Genomic DNA, 14,169 nt, shown 5'->3' on the forward strand with positions numbered 1-14,169 from the left:
GATCACAGAATACAAGGTCAATATACAAAAGCCAATTATATTTTTCTATGCTAGCACAGCAAACAATTAGAAATTAAGACAATTTAGTGGATTGATTTCATATAAGATGGCAGAGAAGGAGGCTTCAGGAATCCATCCCTTCACCCAAACAACTAATGAGCTGGCAGAAACTGTCTGAAGTAACTTTTGGAACTCTGGAGTCTTGCTGGAAAACATGAAACTTCCAAGCTAGAGCTTGATGAAGAGGCTGGTGAATACTGGTAAATTTAAGCCTTTTGTGTAGCACCTACCCAACCCCCAGCCTCACAGCAAGCAACAGTGGCATGGCTACCTTCATTCCGGATATAGCTTGCTGGAGGCTAGGGTGGACACAATAAAGATCTTGTCCTCCAAATACTGGGGTTGTGTGTTCTGACTGATGACGGCTGCTTTTGATCACTGAGGAGCAGGCAGAGGCTGGTGACCATTGTTCCAACACCCATAGGCTGAAGCAGCTTCCAGGAGATTTAAGAGAACAGTACTTGTTTTCATTTTTCCCCCTTTTGGGAGCCACACATTTAAGGAAATCTTTGTCAGGTCACTGTCTAACTGCAGATATAATGGAAGAGAAACTTCAATTATCACATACAATAAGGAATACACATTTCGAAAATTTATCTGTGAAAGTCACAAATGGAAGGCTCTCACACTCAATGAGCAAAAACTATCAACACCTGAGGAGTGGGAAAGTTAGATTGCTAAAGTTACCACAACAGGGACTTCCCTGGTGGTGCAATGGTTAAAGACTCCATGCTCCCAATGCAGGGGGCCTGGGTTCAATCCTGGGATCTAGTCAAAGAACCAGATCCCACAGGCATGCCACAACTAAGAGTTAGCATGCCACAACTAAGGAGCCCGCCACCCGCAACTAAGGAGCCCACTGGCTGCAACTAAGGAGAACGCCTGCTGCAACAAAGACCTGGCACAACCAAATAAATAGACAAATTAATAAATAAAAATAATTTTTTATTTAAAAAATTAATAAAGTCACCACAACGTAATACTCAAATGTCGTTTTAACAAAAAATTTAAAAACATACAAAGAAACAGAAAATCAATGCCTGATCACAGGAAAAGGAGAATCTGACAAAAAACAAAAAACACCAAAAACAAAACACCGTGGCCTCTCGCCTTCTGAGTCAGCCTGCATTCTGTCTGTGAAGTGTGTTTCTCCCTTTGCTGCCCTCACTTTCCAAGACAACCCCATACCCTGGGGCCACTCTTGCCTTTTGAGATGGACTGCATTCTGTCTACAGAATTTCTATCTCTAAATAAATCTACTTCTTACCAAAAAAAACAAAACAAAAAACAAAAAAAACCCAAAACCATGAGGAAGCAAAGACACTGGAATTATTTTTTTATTAGTTATCTATTTTATACATATTAGTGTATATATGTCAATCCCAATCTCCCAATTCATCCCACCACCTCCCCCCGAATTATTATTATTAGTCAAAGATGTTAAATCAACTGTCTTAAATACATTTAACGAGCTAAAGGAAATAATGGTCAAAGGAATTCAGGAAAATGATATACATATGAAATAAAAATATCAGTAAAGAAACAGAAATTACAAAAAGGAACCAAACAGGAATTCTGCAGCTGAAAAGTACAATAACTGAAATGAAAAAGTCACTAGAGGGGCTTCCCTGGTGGCACAGTGGCTAAGAATCCGCCTGTCAGAAATTGAGACACAGATGTAGAGAACAAACGTATGGACACCAAGGGGGGAAAGTCGCAGGGGGGTGGTGGTGTGATGAACTGCGAGATTGGGATTGACATGTATACACTGATGTGTATAAAATTGATGACTAATAAGAACCTGCTGTATAAAAAAATAAATTAAATTTAAAAATTAAGGAAAAAAAGAAGAATCCGCCTGCCAATGCAGGGGACACGGGTTCGAGCCTGGTCCGTGAAGATCCCACATGCCACGGAGCTACCAAGCCCTTGCGCCACAACTACTGAGCCTGCGCTCTACAGCCCATGAGCCACAACTACTGAACCCCACACACCTAGAGCCCATGCTCTGCAACAAGAGAAGACACCACAATTAGAAACCCACGCACCACAACAAAGAGTAGCCCGCACTTGCCGCAACTAGAGAAAGCCTGCGCAGCAATGAGGACCCAATGCAACCAAAACAAATAAATAAAATAAATAAATTAGGAAAAAAAAAAAAGAAACAGTCACTAGAGGGATTCAACAGCAGATCTGAGCACACCTAAGGAGTATCAGTGTACCAGAAGGTAAAACAACTGAAATTATTACACATTCAGCAGCAAAAAGAAAAAAGAATAAGTAAAAGTAAAGAGTCTAAGGGACCTGTGGGACACCCCCAAATGTAACAATATCTACATTTTAGAAAGTCCAAAAAGAGGAAATAAAAGGGAAAAAAAATATTTGAAGAAATAATGGCCCAAAACTTTCTAAATCTCAGGAAAGACATGAGTATATATGTGCAAGAAGCCTAATGAAGCGCAAATGGGATCAACTCAAAGATTTACACCACACCAAGACACATAAAACAAAAACACACTATAAAACTGTTGAAACCCAAAGACAAAGAGAATATTTAAAGCAGCAAGACAGTAGCAACTGGTAATGTACAAGAGATCTTCAATAAGATTAACAGCTGATTTCTCCTCAGAATCCTCCAGAAGGCAGTATTTAAAACCCTGAAAGAAGAAAACTGTCAACCAAGAACTCTATACCTGGATAAACTATCCTTCAGGAATGAAGGGAGGGGCTTCCCTGATGGCACAGTGGTTAAGAATCCTCCTGCCAGGCTTCCCTGGTGGCGCAGTGGTTGAGAGTCTGCCTGCTGATGCAGGGGATACGGGTTCGTGCCCTGGTCCGGGGAGATCCCACATGCCGTGGAGCGTCTGGGCCCGTGAGCCATGGCCGCTGGGCCTGCGCGCCCGGAGCCTAAGCCTGTGTACCACAACTACTGAGCCTGCGCTCTAGAGCCCGCGAGCCACAACTACCGAGCTCACGTGCCACAACTACTGAAGCCCGCGCGCCGAGAGCCCGTGCTCTGCAACAAGAGAAACCGCCGCAATGAGAAGCCTGCACACCACAACGAAAGAGTAGCCCCCACTCACCGCAGCTAGAGACAGCCCGCGTGCAGCAATGAAGACCCAACACAGCCATTAATTAATTAATTAATTAATTATTTTAAAAAAAGAATGAAGGGAAAATTAAGATATTTCCAAATAACAAAAACCGAAGGTGTATATTACCAGTGGATTTGTCCTACAAGAAATGCTAAAGGGAGTCCTTCAGGCTAAAATGAAAGGACAACTCAAAGCCATTAAGAAAAAAAATATACAACACTGGTAAACATGACTACGTAGATAAACATAAAATCCAGTATTATTGTATACTTGGTATGGTTTGTAATTTCTCTCTTCTTCCTAAATGATTTAACAGACAAATGCATAAAACTTATAAATCTATGTTAATAGGCATACAATGTATAAAGATGTAATCTGATAAATATATGTACATATAAATAAATAAAAAGAGGGAGGGATAGAGGTGTGTAAGGGCAGAGTGTTTGTATAAACTAACTAGGTTATCAGTTTACGATGTAAATTTTAATCCCCAAGGTAATCACTAATAAAATAACTTTAAAACATTCAGAAAAATGAAGAGAATCAAAATGATTCACTACAAAAAAAAGATCAACTAAATTCTAAAAAAGATGGTAATGGAGGAATTGAGGAACAAAAACATGCAAGACACACAGAAAACAAAAAGATAAATGAAAGTAACTCCTTCTTGATAGGTATTCACAATAAATGTAAACGGACTAAACTCTCCTACTGAAAGGCAGAGATTAGAGGAAAGGACTTAAAAAAATATCAATCCATCTCTATGTTGCCTACAACAGATTCACATTAGATATAAAGACATAAAGAGGTTGAAAGTAAAAGGATGGAAAAAGATAATCCATGCAAATCTTAATCAAAGGAGAGCTGAGGTGGCTCTACTAATAGCGGATAAAATAGACTTTAAATTATAAAAGGTTACAAGACACAAAGGATATTAAATATTGACAAAAAGTGAGATATAGCAAGAAGAAATAACAATTATAACATACATGCACATAACAGAGCCACAAAATGTGTTTTCGGGAAAACTAGTAAAGTAGTCTTGTTCAGGCTTCAGAGGCAGAAGTAGGCCTCTGACTGACTTGTGACCCTGCCTGGACTGCGTGACTGCTTGCACACCTAACAATTGTTACCAACAAGTCAAGCAACACTTATGATAAGAAAGGGAGTGGGTTTTGGAATTTCTTGAGCCCTGGGGACCTGGCCAGTCCCCGGGGTCTGGAAAATCTTGTGACTCACGCGGTGAAACCAACAGCATGGTTACAGTTAAGTCAGAGCTTCATTTCTGCACGCAAACTGATGATATCAGTTTGTGGCCTGGGATTATAAACGGAAGCCCCCAGAGCTACAATCTGAAGTCTCACCTGTGGGGTGGATACACCACCCAGGACCCTTCCCCACTGGGACTCCAGATTGCTATTACTCGGGACTTCTCAGCTGCTGTTTGAATCTGGATGTAGGTGTCGGCCCAATCTGGTGACGTACACTCTGTTATATCTCTCAAATACTTTTATTCATCCCCTTCTAATGACTGTATATTGAACTTAAGTAATCTTCTATTAAAAAATTAATTATATCTGTTCAGTTGTGTGAGACGAGTGGTTATTTTGCCAGCAAACCCAACAAACCCTGAAACTGAAAGCAGGCTTTTGGCAAAACACTAAATTGGAGCTGTGAGCAGGATTCATAGAGCAAAATGCCTCTCTTTAAAAGGAAAGAAGTTAAAGTTAATCAGGTTTTTATTCCAAGATGGGATGAGCTCCCTTACAGCTCATTAGTGGCAGAGTGGGGCATATCGACTGGACTGTGTGAGAACTGGGGATCTAAATCAAAGCGAGCCGAACCTTCAGATGTGACTGTCTACAGCTCGCGCTGATAGAGAAAGGGCAAGAATGTACCACGCTGGGACAGAAAGGCTGGATCCTCCTTTCTACCTATCGTCAGGTGCATTAAGCTAAGCAGAAACTGGCTGAAGAGAAAGCTCAATTGGAAAGCAACTTTAACAGTGGCTTTTTCGCCTACCGACTGGAAAGTGGAGACCTAATCAGCTAGAATATAATTTTGGCATTGAATCATGCCAAAATTACAAAATTACAAGGATGACTGTAAGCAACAGGCTGTTAGAGATAAAGTTAATCGCCCAGGCAATTCCAATCTATTGGAAATAGTCGCTGAAGGGTGCCTTAAGAAATATCCTATAGAATCTGCTTGGCCTGGAAGGTACCGTCCCTTGTACGCTCTTAAAGACTGTGTCCAGAGCTTCCCTGGTGGCGCGGTGGTTGAGAGTCCACCTGCCGATGCAGGGGACACGGGTTCGTGCCCTGGTCCGGGAGGATCCCACGTGTCGCGGAGCGGCTGGGCCCATGAGCCATGGCCGCTGAGACACTATGAAAGGTGCTATTTTTATTGGACATCTAGATAATAAGTCTGACATTCCGGACTGTACAAATGAGAAATAAAGTTCTAAAAACTGCTCCTCCTACTTACAAGCATGTAATTGTGACTCTCCTGCTAAATGAGACAGGTAATCCCATCTCCAAAGTCATCAAATAAAGTACAATAGGGAGACTTGGGAGAGTGGAACTTTGAAAAGAAAGAGGAAGATAAAGAAAGAGCAAGACAAGCAGACAGGATATCTGGAAAGGACACGTTCCTGGCCCTTATTACAAATGGGGTCCCAAAAGACTGATGGAGTAACTACAAAGGAATTATGGGAAATATTCTTTTTAAAAAAAGGAAAGGGACCAAGAGACATTTTAAATCTCAAGCGGAAACTATGAGATATCTGTCTGTCTGGGTGTATGTGTATGTCTCAGTATGTATCTTTCTCTTTGGATAATATTACTGAGGTTAATTTATAAATGAGCTCTATTTAAATGGCTTAAAGAAAAGTAAGTGCTTACAAATCAAACAATTCTAAATACAAGAGAAATTAAGCTACATGAATTTTAGGTTCATGTGAAATGGGAAATAGTCAATATTTAAATTAATACCTGGTATTAATGTTTGTTAATCTAATTAATATAGACATGTGTTAGGAGTCATCAACATTAAGTGTAACACTTTTATTGTGCCTAGGTTTAATACAAGCTACATAAAATCTTGTTACTTTTGTTACAAATTTGTCAGCAAGTAAAGTAACTTGATGTGAAGAAACTTTAAAGAAAATGTAAATGAGATAAAAGCTGTTAGATAAACTCTATTAAGACTAATTATGCTTGAGGTTAAGAGGATTAAATTGCAGATATCCTTAACATTGCCGGCTCTGCCTTTCTCTGAGAGTTCCTTGGAATGGCACACCCAAATTATGAGAAGAATTTTTTTGAAGAGGTCTTAGGTGAAGAAAATATGGTTCTTACATTGATTCCAGTTAATGAGGAAATTGTTGAAGATCATCAAACGGATCCAAGTGTTTCTTCAACTTCAGAAGTTAAAGTGGATTCACTGAGTCTAGACGATCAAGTTCATCCTCCTCAAACAGATGACCAGTTCAAAGCTTGCCCAAAATCTAGCTGTAGTAAACCAATTTATCCGTTGCCAACCATATTGCCTCCAATTAACAACGTGAGTCGGGACACTTTGCGGAAATGGTGCCAACAACTTAATTTGAGTACCGATGGTCAGAAAATAGAGGTTTATCTGAGACTCCAGAAACATGCTTATCCTGAAAAAGATCAGTATATTCCTGAATCATCACGGGAGGCCAGATCGCAGTCATGTCCAGGGAAACACAAGATGGTGACCAGGAGAGCAAGTGTTAAGAAAAGGAAGATGAGTGAGAATGAGGATAGGACTCACATGGTTGAAGTGATAACTTCAGCACAGGCAGCCATGTTGGCAGCATGGTCAAGAATTGCTGCAAGAGCCGTTCAACCTAAGGCTGTAAATTCACGTCCCCTGCCTACCTCTGTTGAGTCCTTTCTGCCGCAAGCTTCCGGTAAGATCAACCTTAAAGAATGGTTACCATGCCAGAGAAAGAAGGCACACTTTTATTATCAGTCCAATACTGATGGTAGTTAAAGGGAAAGTGTTAGTTAAAATATCTGCAGATGGGACGTTAGGTTCATAGAGGGCTTATCTTGTGATTGATAGACAGCCAAGTTTTGCCTGAATGGCTCTCTGAGCCAGGTGGCTAAGTGGGGACACTTTCTCATCACTAAGCACAGATCCAAGGTGGGAAGAAGTGAAGGGGGGTAATTGTATGGTAATGATGGTAACTAGACTTATATCAGTTTTGTAGTGTACAGAAATATTGAATTACTATGTTGTACACCTGTAACATAACGTTATATACTAATTTTTACCTCTATATAAAAAAATGTTTGTTAGAATACACCAGTGGAAAAAAAAAAGAATAATTATGCTTTAGGAATGTGTATATAAAATAGTCTCTCCAGATTCTGTTAACTTGAAATTCTAGAGTTATGCTAAATTAAGTGATGGAAGCTTGTTGAATAGCTAGGTCATTCCCAAATAAAATAAGATACTGAAACATTAATTACTGAACATTGGCTTCCTTTTACAGAGAAACAAAAGATATTTAGGACTATTAATGAATACGTTTGGTGCCACGTTCCCTAAAGAAAATAAATGTTTTTAGAAAATATCACTGGTATTTATGTTCACCAATCTACAGAATGCTAATGTAAAGGACAGTTCATAATTGCTTACTTCTTAGTTTTCACAAGAAATTAAGGTTTTAAGAGCTGAGGATTCTAATTTAAACATGTAATTAAAGCTAATAAAAATAATAAAGGAAACATTTCAGTGTACAGTAGGCAAGTAGGATGTGTACTGTCAGTAAAGAAGGTATGAGGAATGGAATTACATTTTATTAAGGGAAAAGGAAGTAGGTCTGACCTATAGCTGGCTATTTCTGAACGGGAAAATAAAGTGATGGCTATAGAAAGTGATAAAAAGTTTTGTGGAAAGTGGACCCCAAGAAAAGAGTTCTGTGCATGGTCAGAATTGACAAAGTTTAAGATAAATTTAATTGAGTAAATGAATTTTAAAAGTAAGCAGGTGTAAAACTTGAATTTGGCTTTTCTCTCTCTTAAGAGGACAAGATTTCTTAATATGTTGAACTGCCTTTGATAACAAATTTTAAGTTTTCTTACCTTTTAAGTGATCTGCTCTATATTTGCCTTTGAAATCTTGTATTGTTACTTTGGTAAAGTAAATAAGTATTAATTCACAATAATCTATAAAGATTATGGCACACGTAGATAAAGCTCATGCTCCTTCTTAAAAAAAAAATTAACCCCTCATTGTCAGACTTTTGCTATCCTGTTGCCCTCATAACATGGCAACGGTCTACTCCTAAGTCAGATAATTTAAAATGGGTAAACAACAGCTGTAAATCAAACAGTCAGGGCTATGGGAAATCCAAGACGGCCCCTTGGCTTTTCCCGGCTCCCTGACAAACCTCATTCTTTATGTGATGGGATAAAGCCTTCCCTGGCAGCAGGGTTAATGCCCTCACAATGAAAAAGAAAAAAAATTATGTTTCACTGAATATTAAATTCTAGTTTTGTTAATTGAGGTCTGTGTTTACCAAGATTCACTTCCCAGATAGTTCCTCGTTGCTATGTTTTATTGGTAAAAAGTTTAATTCAATTATTCTAAAGCTTATCTTAGTAGTCTATCTTTGGAGGGAGATCAGATGCCCCGTGACCTACAACCAGGGCACACAGAATTATATATGTCAATCAATGGACTGTATACTAATTGGAGCTTATGACAAAAACAGCAAGGCAAAAGAGTACCTCTGGGTTTTTGGAACAGAAAATTCCCAGAAGCCGGAAAGAACTATACTACCTTTGAAAAACAGCTACTGGCGGGCTTCCCTAGTGGCGCAGTGGATAAGAATCTACCTGCCAATGCAGGGGACACAGGTTCGATCCCTAGCCCAGGAAGATCTCACATGCTGTGTAGCAACTAAGCCCGTGCGCCACAACTACTGAGCCTGAACTCTAGAGCCCGCGAGCCACAACTACTGAAGCCTCCGTGCCTAGACCCCGTGCTCCGCAACGAGAAACCACCGCAACGAGAAGCCCGTGGACCCCAACGAAGAGTAGCCCGCGCTTGCCGCAACTAGAGAAAGCCCACACACGGCAACAAAGACCCAACGCAGCCAAAAATAAATAAGTTAAAAAAAAGAAAAACAGCTACTGGCATGTTACTGGGCTCTAATTGATACCAAACAATTGACCGTAGGTCACACAATTATATTGAGACCCCAAGTGCCCATTATGTAATGGATTTTAAGCTCACCAAAGACCCACAGAATTGGGCAAGCCCAAGAGTCTACTATAGTCAAATGGAAATGGTATATACAGGACTAGGCCAAACCGGGCCCACAGGTTGCCGCTGTTTTACATGCAAGGATTTCTGAAATTCCAGTTGAAGGTCTTGAGCAAGAAGCTATGATTAGGGCTTCCCTGGTGGCGTAGTGGTTACGAATCTGCCTGCCAATGCAGGGGACACAGGTTCGATCCCTGGTCCAGGAAGATCCCACATGCTTTGGAGCAACTAAGCCCGTGAGCCACAGCTACTGAGCCTGTGCTCTATAGCCTGCGAGCCACACTACTGAAGCCCATGCGCCGCCCGCACTTCTAGAGCCCAAGCCCGTGCTCCGCAACAAAAGAAGCCACTGCAATGAGAAGCCCACGCACCGCAATGAAGAGTAGCCCCCACTCGCCGCAACTAGAGAAAGCCCACGCGCAACAACGAGGATCCAACGCAGCCAAAAATAATAAATTAATTTTTCAAAAAGAAGGTATGATTAAACCCGAGTTAACCGAGTCACCTGTAAAATGGGGAAAGCCCCTTTGACTCTAACTGAGAAAGAAAAGAAACATGCCTGGTTTACAGATGGCTCAGCACAATATATAGGGTCTGTTCGTTACTGGAAAGCAGTAGCCTCCAATCCAGTCACAACTAAACTGTTAACACTTGAGAGGGAAAAAGCAGTCAATTTGCTGAACTATATGCAGTATATCAAGTTTTGAAAAAGAAAACTTAACAGAATGTCCTATTTATACTGATTCCTGGTCTGCGGCCAATGGATTAGCAACTTGGCTTCCAACGTGGGTTAAAAATAATTGGCAAATTCATTCAAAAGAGTTGTGGTGGAAAGAATTATGGGCGGATATTTAGGAAATTGTCCAGAAAACTAATGTTTCAGTTTTTCATGTAGACGCTCATAGTACTCCCATTCCACGGAATGATGGTATAATTCAATTACAGATGAACAAAATCAGATCCAGACGGTGGAAGTCGACCCACACTCTAGTGAATTCAAAGGTTTGGCACTTTGGGCACACGAAAAATGTGGCCATCTGGGAGAAAGTGCTACATACAGGTGGGCTCAGGATCAAAGTATTTCCTTGACTATGGATCTCATTAAGTCTGTTATTTTACAATGTCCAATCTGCCAACATGTTAAACATAGGAGCTTGCCACAACTAATAAAAGGACAATTGGAACGTGGCAAATTGCCTGGGCAGATATGGCAAATTGATTACTCTGGCCCATTAATCTGTGATAAAGGCTGCCAATATGTGTGCACTGCAGTGGACACCTATTCTGGATTCTTGGCAGCCATTCCATGTGGAAAAGCCAATCAAACTAACACTATTAAAACATTAGAAATAATTAATTTGTACTATGGTGTTCCACTCCAAATACAAAGTGATAATGGGTAACATTTCAAAGGTAAGCTTAAAGAAGAATTTGCCCAGGAACATAATACACAATAGATTTTTCATATTCCATATTATCCTCAAGCTGCTGGTTTAACTGAAAGAATGAATGGACTGCTAAAGGAACAAGTGATTAAATTGGGACAGGGTTCTTATAAAAATTGGAGGACTAACTTAAATACTGCCTTAAATATTTTGAACAATCGTCCAGTTGGGTTTAATGAGAATGACTATACCAAACCTACAAATTCATAGGATGGATTTCCATCCAGAGATAATTGAATATTGGGAAATGTTACCTGGAGCATTAGCTCCTTTTCGAGCCTCTCCTGAGGCAGCAGGCCTCCATTTGCATTCTATGACTGAGCAGAGGCTTACTAAGAGAATGATTTGTGCTATATCAATTGCCTCCTGGACATTTTGGGCTAATTAAGGAACGCTCTAGCTTAGCCCTTAGGGGCATCTGTGTCCAAGGAGGAGTGACTGACCCTGAACTATCAAGGAGAAATTAAAGTGATTTTACAAGATGAAGGTAATGATGATTTATTTATTAATAAACACGACAGGGTTGCTCAACTACTTATTCTTCCTTGTCTAATTGGAAAATCAAGAAAGGAGAACCCCCTACTTTGTTAACCGTCTGGGGAGATGGAGGATTTAGATCCACAACAGAGCACAATTCAATTGGAGCTAAAGGTGAAGCAACCCAATGCTCCTCCTATACCTGCTGATGTAATTGTGCAGGGAAAGGATGACACTGTGTTGGTGATGATCCCTGGACAAGAAAAACGAAAATATGTGCCATTAACCCATTGTTATTCTCATGAATAGACTGTTTTTGGAAGCTTGACTGTAATGTGGATCGTCACCCACGTCTTAACCCCAGGATATCTGCTACGGTTGAGAAAGGATAAAGAAGGAAAACGTTGGGGAATCTTCCACTGGGAAAACATGAGCCACACCCGAACTCAAGATAACTTCACCTGCCCTGCAAACAAGGCCGTCCTTTTCTAATTATGACTTTCTATGGCTGTCAATTTCGTGTTGCCTATTGTTTTTGGAAATGAATATTGGTTGCCTCGTTTTGCTGGAAATTACTTAGATTTTAATAATCACACCCACTTATTGACAGACTGTGAAAAGACTATTCAAGGATTGCTTTGTGGCCAGACTTCACACATCTGGGAACCCTGTTTATTAGAGAATTCCATAGAATTCCATTAACTACCGTGAACTGACTGTATTCCCTCAATCCTATAGTATGTTTTTTGACGTTGCTCCCCAATTTGTATGTATTGTAACTGATGATATTAACACTTCTAATTATCAGCTAGGAAACCCTTTTTCAGGATGTCTAGCACATATAGATCACTTATATTGGAAAGGGACAACTTATTTCTTTTCCCCCATACACACACAATTGTTGTGGACTCACATGCTAATTCCTACTTTACCTGTTCCTAATATTAGCCTACCACTTGAACCTTTGAAAAAGGTATTACAGAAAACAGCGTTACTACAGAAATTTATAGGTAAACATAACCGTACTTTGTTCGAACACTCTATTGTTACTACTATTGCAGCTAAAAAATTAATAGATGTGGGCGTTAATGTACAAAAGCATACTTCTCATACTTGGTGGGACTTTTTCTTTACTCAATCCCCCAAGGCTCGACAATAGTTCTCTGCATTATTTAACCCACTGCTTGTATTTTTGATTATATTACTCTTACTCACTGTTTGTAACTGCTACTTATCTTACCGTATTCGAAAAACTGCTCGTGTTATATTGCCTTATTCTTATGTTCTTCAGCCTAAACAATCCTAGAGGCCAAATCTTGGGAAAACTAGTAAAGTAGTCTTGTTCAGGCTTCAGAGGCAGAAGTAGGCCTCTGACTGACTTGTGACCCTGCCTGGACTGTGTGCCTGCTCGCACACCTAACAATTGTTACCAACAAGTAGCACTTATGATAAGAAAGGGAGTGGGTCTTGGAATTTCTTGAGCCCTGGGCACCTGGCCAGTCCCCCAGGGTCTGGAAAATCTTGTGACTCAAGCGGTGAAACCAACAGCATTGTTACAGTTAAATCAGGGCTGCATTTTTGCACACAAACCGAAATCACAGTTTGCGGTCTGGGATTATAAATGGAAGCCCCCAGAGTTGCAATCTGAAGTCTCACCTGTGGGGTGGACACACCGCCCAGGACCCTTCACCACCGGGACTCCAGATTGCTATTACTCGGGACTTCTCAGCTGCTGTTAGAATCTGGATGTAGGTGTTGGCCCAATCTGGTGATGTATACTCTGTTATGTCTCTCGAATACTTTTATTCACCCCCTCTAATGACTGTATATAGAACTTAACTTAAATAATCTTTTATTAAAAAATTAATTAAATCTGTTCAGTCGTGTGAGACGAGTGGTTATTTTGCCAGTGAATCCAACGAACTTTGAAACCAAAAGCACGCTTTCGGCAAAACACGTGTGAAGTAAAAACTGATAGAACAGAAGATGAAAAAAAGACAGTCCTTCAAGAATAGTTGGAGATGTCAAAATCCCACATTCAGAAACGGACAGAACAATATCAAAAACAGATGGAATACCAATAAGGAAATAGAGGATGTGAACAACACTGTAAACCAATTAGATGTAACAGATATATATGGATATTCAACCCAATAACAGAAAAATAAATTTTCTTCTCAAGTGCACATGGAACATTCTTCAGGAAAGATCATATGTAGGCCAGAAGACAAGTCTTAATACATTTTATAAGACTGAAATAATACAAAGCATCTTTTTCAATCACAACAGAAACTAAAAATCAATAAAAAGAAAACTGGAAAATTTACAAATATGTGCAAATTAAATAACATACAACCTTGAACAACCAATGGATTCAAGAAATTACAAAGGAAGTTCCTGCCAGAGCAAGTAAGAAAAAGAAATATAAGGCATCCAAATTGGAAAGGAAGAGTAAAAACTATCTGTTTGCAAATAACATGGTCTTATATATAGAAAACCCTAAAATTACATATATACACACAAAACCACTGTTAGAGCTAATAAATGAATTTGGCAAATTTGCAGGATACAAAATCAACACACAAAAAAAGAGTTGCATTTCTATACACTAGCAAAGAACAATCTGAAAAGGAATTTTAAGAAAACAATTCCATTTACAATAGTATCAAAGAGAATAAATATACTGAGAAATGAATTTAACCAAGGAGGTAAAAGACTTGTATTCTGAAAACTATAACATATTGTTGAAAGAAATTAAAGAAGTAAATAAATGGAAAGACAGCCCATTT

The 14,169-nt window shown here is 39.6% G+C and overlaps 1 protein-coding gene across 1 annotated transcript; it reads left to right on the forward strand.

Moving 5' to 3' along the window:
- The first annotated feature begins 6,446 nt into the window (after nucleotides 1-6,446).
- On the forward strand, nucleotides 6,447-7,175 carry LOC102991300 (developmental pluripotency-associated protein 2-like). Its single transcript, XM_055079998.1, has one exon. The coding sequence runs from the start codon at nucleotides 6,447-6,449 to the stop codon at nucleotides 7,173-7,175; it is 729 nt and encodes a 242-aa protein (XP_054935973.1).
- The last annotated feature ends 6,994 nt before the right edge of the window (nucleotides 7,176-14,169 follow it).

This window comes from Physeter macrocephalus, chromosome 18 (assembly GCF_002837175.3).
Source record: "Physeter macrocephalus isolate SW-GA chromosome 18, ASM283717v5, whole genome shotgun sequence".
NCBI classification, from domain to species: Eukaryota; Metazoa; Chordata; class Mammalia; order Artiodactyla; family Physeteridae; genus Physeter; species Physeter macrocephalus.

What these genes read in the sequence shown, in the direction of transcription:
- LOC102991300 (XM_055079998.1), top strand. Translation starts at nt 6,447, where the DNA reads ATGGCACACCCAAATTATGAGAAGAATTTTTTTGAAGAGGTCTTAGGT.